Source organism: Trachypithecus francoisi, unplaced genomic scaffold (genome assembly GCF_009764315.1).
Source record: "Trachypithecus francoisi isolate TF-2019V2 unplaced genomic scaffold, Tfra_2.0 Lachesis_group5, whole genome shotgun sequence".
Lineage (NCBI taxonomy): Eukaryota > Metazoa > Chordata > Mammalia > Primates > Cercopithecidae > Trachypithecus > Trachypithecus francoisi.
Window position 1 is genome coordinate 134,474,855 of NW_022681470.1, and position 4,105 is coordinate 134,478,959.

The 4,105-nt window shown below is 54.7% G+C and overlaps 1 protein-coding gene across 1 annotated transcript in view; it reads right to left on the bottom strand.

Annotated features, from left to right (window-relative positions):
• Positions 1-1,528: 1,528 nt before the first annotated feature.
• LOC117075340 (cytochrome P450 4F22) overlaps positions 1,529-4,105 on the bottom strand; it is a 42,838-nt gene continuing 40,261 nt past the window's right edge. The window contains exons 13-14 of the mRNA XM_033197611.1: positions 3,096-3,178; positions 1,529-2,587 (exon numbers count right to left, since the gene is read on the bottom strand). Of these exons, the coding sequence (XP_033053502.1) occupies positions 2,410-2,587; positions 3,096-3,178 (261 nt within the window). The 3' untranslated portion in view covers positions 1,529-2,409. The remainder of the gene's footprint in view (positions 2,588-3,095; positions 3,179-4,105) is intronic.

The window sequence follows — 4,105 nt, forward strand, 5'->3', positions numbered from 1 at the left end:
GTCTCTAGTAACCTAGATGGAAATGGTCTACAGGCAAATGCTACCCAAAAGGAAGATGATACCGCTATTATACCACCACTATATATACAATGATGGTGTGTGTGTGTGTGTGTGTGTGTGTGTATATAATAGTATCATTTTCCTTTAGTGTAGCGTTTTTTTTGTTTTGTTTTGTTTTGTTTTTGTTTTTTGAGACGAAGTCTCGCTCTGTCGCCCGGGCTGGAGTGCAGTGGCCGGATCTCAGCTCACTGCAAGCTCCGCCTCCCGGGTTTACGCCATTCTCCTGCCTCAGCCTCCCGAGTAGCTGGGACTACAGGCGCCCGCCACCTCGCCTGGCTCGTTTTTTGTATTTTTTTTTAGTAGAGACGGGGTTTCACTGGGTTAGCCAGGATGGTCTCGATCTCCTGACCTCGTGATCCGCCCGCCTCGGCCTCCCAAAGTACTGGGATTACAGGCTTGAGCCACTGCGCCCGGCCTAGTGTAGCGTTTTATATGTATAAAATTGCTACATTGTCATTGCCCACCTTTTTTCGTTTGTTTGTTTTTGGAACAGGGTCTTGCTCTGTTGCCCAGGCTGGAGTGCAGTGGTATGATCATAACTCACTGCAGCCTCAAACTCCTCAGCTCAAATGATCCTCCTGCCTTAGCCTCCCGAGTAGCTGGGACTACAGATGTGCACCATCACACTTGGCTAATTTTTTATTTTTTGTGGAAATGGGGTCTCACTGTGTTGCCCTGGCTGGTCTCTAACTCCTGGTCTCAAGCAATCCTCCAGCCTCAGCCTCCCAGAGTGCTGGGATTACAGGTATAAGCCCCCACGCCTGGCCCCCACCTTTCATATTCCCATATCAGGGACTACTCTACCATCAAGTTCCCTCAGCCAAATACCTGAGCATCACCCTTACCACCTCCCTCCCCTCAGCCCCCACTGCTAGATAGTCACCCCAATCCTGGCCCTTCCTGTTGTCTGGACCTCAGCTTCCCTCCTTCCCAGGGTCCCAACCCCCGGTGATCCCCCACAAGTCACCTCCCTGCCAGCCCTAGATCTGGCCATGTCCTATCGTGATCTGGCTCACACACTCTCCATGGCTCCCTATTGCCCTCAGCATAAAGCCTGTGCATTTGGCCCCTTCCTTCATTCGGCCCCCACTTCCCAGATCCAGCCACCTGGCCCCTGGTGAGTTCCTCAAACACACTCTGCTCTCCCTCAGCTCAGGGCACTTTCAGATGCTGTTCCTTCTGCCTGGAGTATTCGTCCCTCCCCTTGTCACCTACTAAACTTCCACTCCAGCATCGGAGAAGTTCTCCCTGACCTATCCCCATCCCTCTGCTATACTCATTCAGCACCCGGGGCCTCGCCTTTGGAGCACCTGTCCTGGGTTGTAAATAAACCTTTACACGTGGAATTATTTGTTCAACATCTGTCCCCCACCCCCTGAGAAGGCAGAAATCAGGGCCTGCCTGTGGTTCTGAAGCAGTGCCAGCAAACAATAGGTGATCTGTTGATGAAATAAATGAACACACAAACTGACCCCCAAAATCTGAGTTTATGTCCTAGGACAAATGGCTTTCCAGCCTCCTAGCCCGCAGCTTCGCTCAGTTGCAGAGCCCCTCATTCCCATGCTGGGGGCTCCACGTGTAAGGGTCTGGCTGAGTTAGGGGGTGGAGGGTGGGGTAGGTCTGCATCCTTTGCTTTTATTCTACAAAAACAGAACACTCAGCAAAGGGTCTTTGGGCAAGGGAGGAAGGAAGGGGCTTACAAGGGTCTGAGTTTACAAAACAACAACAAAAGTAAGCAGCCTCGAGCCCTACGATCCAGCCTCACGCCTCAGCAGTCTGCCCATATGAGCTGAGGGCCTCAGGTGGGTGATGTCCGGGTTAAAAGCTCTGACGTCAGGCTCCGGATTTCCTCAATTTGGAAGCCTGCCAGGGGTTCAGCCAGTAGGGGGGGTAGGTGAGCCCTGAGTCACAGATGGGGCTTAGGTCCTCTGAAGTCTCAGTGGGCAAGTCCTGGAGACCTGGATCTGCAGGGGCGTGGCCTGAGGACCTCAATCCGCAGGATCCTGGGGGCGGGGCCTGATCCTGAAGGGCGGGGCCTGAGCCCAAGTGGGCAGGGCCGAGCCTGGTCCCTCAAACAGGACAGGTGCGAGAACTCAGGGGGCGGGACCTAAGCCTCAAGGGGCGGGATCAGACCCCCTAAGGGGCAGAGCCTTGCCTTGAGGGGCGTGGCCAGCACCATCAGGCTGCTCAACAGCGGTGCCTGGTCATCCAGGAGCTGAACCAGAACTTCGAGGGGAGTGGCCTATTCCCTCGGGATCTTTGGGGCGAGTCCTGGTCCTTCGGGGGCGTGGCCTCGGCCCATCTGGGAGGGGCCTGGACCCCTAGGATCCGCAGGGATCGCGCCCACGTTCAGGCCCGCGGAGGCAGGGGCTCCACCTTGAGCCAGATCCCACTCTCCGTGCGCAGGATGAGCTCCGGCTTCCGCCGCACCTTGCGCGTTCGGTCCACGCTCAGGCGGAAACGTAGCAGTGTTAGTGCCACAACCACGCGCATCTCGGCCATGGCGAAGCTCTGTCCGATGCAGTTCCTGGAGGAAGAGGGGACAGGGCTCAGGCCCAGCTTCTGTGTGAGCACTGGTCCCTGGGCATCACATGCCTCCTTCGAAAATGAAGCAAGCATCCTGGGCTGGATGAGGGTTAAAGTGAGACCTCACGAATCGCTCAATTAATGTGACCTTGGGGTTGAGTGTCTGAATCCCGGTGCAGCCTCTTACTAGCTGTGTGTCCTGGACACATGGCACCCCCTCTGAGTCTCAGTTCCTTCATCTGTAAAAACGGGGACAAAGGCATCATAGAGCCAATGGGAGCGTGGGAGCCCAGAACTTAGGGCCTGACACACTGTCGGTGCTCAATACCCAGGATGCTATTGCAGAGTCTGATTTGGGGGCCTCCTGGCACACTGGGGAGAGGGTGCCGGATTTTCAGAAAGGAGGCCTGGGTGCCATCTGGTCTCTGCTCCTGAGAGGCACATTCGTGATCTTTTCCTGCCTCTGTTCGTCCACAGCTGGCTTGGACTGGGGGAAATAGAGGGGTTACCTGGGTCCTGCAGAGAAGGGCACGTACGCCAATGGAGAGCGCTGCTGTGGGTTGTCCGGATCAAAGCGGTAGGGGTTGTACACCTAGGGAGGAACAGCCTGGAGATGAGTCTGGGGGCTGCCCCAGACATCCCAGCCTGGCCCCCATCCCTGAGCCTCTGGGGGTCAGTAAAGATGGATAGAGAGCACCTCAGGGCCACCTCTTCCATTCCACCTTGCACTTCCTGCAATGCAGCCACACCTGCCTCCTTCTGTTGTTCACACGCACCAGTGAGATTCCACCTCAGGGCCTTTGCACTTGCTATTTCCTCTGCCTAGAACAGGCTTCTCCCTGATCCTTCATCCCCTAGGGTCTCAGCTCAAACATCTCCTCAGCAAGGCCTTTCATAACCACTCGAGCTAAAGTGCCTCATCCACCAGTTTTTATTTTTTTATTTTTTTATTTGTTTGTCTGTCTTTGTTTGTCTTTGTTTGTTTGTTAGAGTCAGAGTCTCACTCAGGCTGGAGTGGAGAAGCCCGATCATAGCTCATTGCAGGCTGGGCGCAGTGGCTCACGCTTGTAATCCCAGCACTTTGGGAGGCCAAGGCAGATGCTTCATCTCAGCTCAGGAGTTCAAGACCAGCCTGGCCAACATGGTGAAACCCCGTCTCTACTAAAAATACAAAAAAATTAGCCAGGCATGGTGGCACATGCCTGTAATCCCAACTACTCGGGAAGCTGAGGCAGGAGAATCTCTTGAACCCAGGAGGCAGAGGTTGCAGTGAGCTAAGATCACGCCACTGCACGCACTCCAGCCTGGGCAACAGAGCAAGACTCTGTCTCAAAAAAATAAATAAATAACCATAGCTCATTGCAGCTGGTCCCAAGCGATCCTCCTGCCTCAGCCTCCTGAGTGGCTGGCACTGCAGGTGTGCATCACCATGGCTGGCTAACTTTTTTTTTTTTCAGAAATGGGGTCTCACTGTGTTACCCAGGCTGGGCTGAGCTGGAACTTCTGGCCTCAAACAATC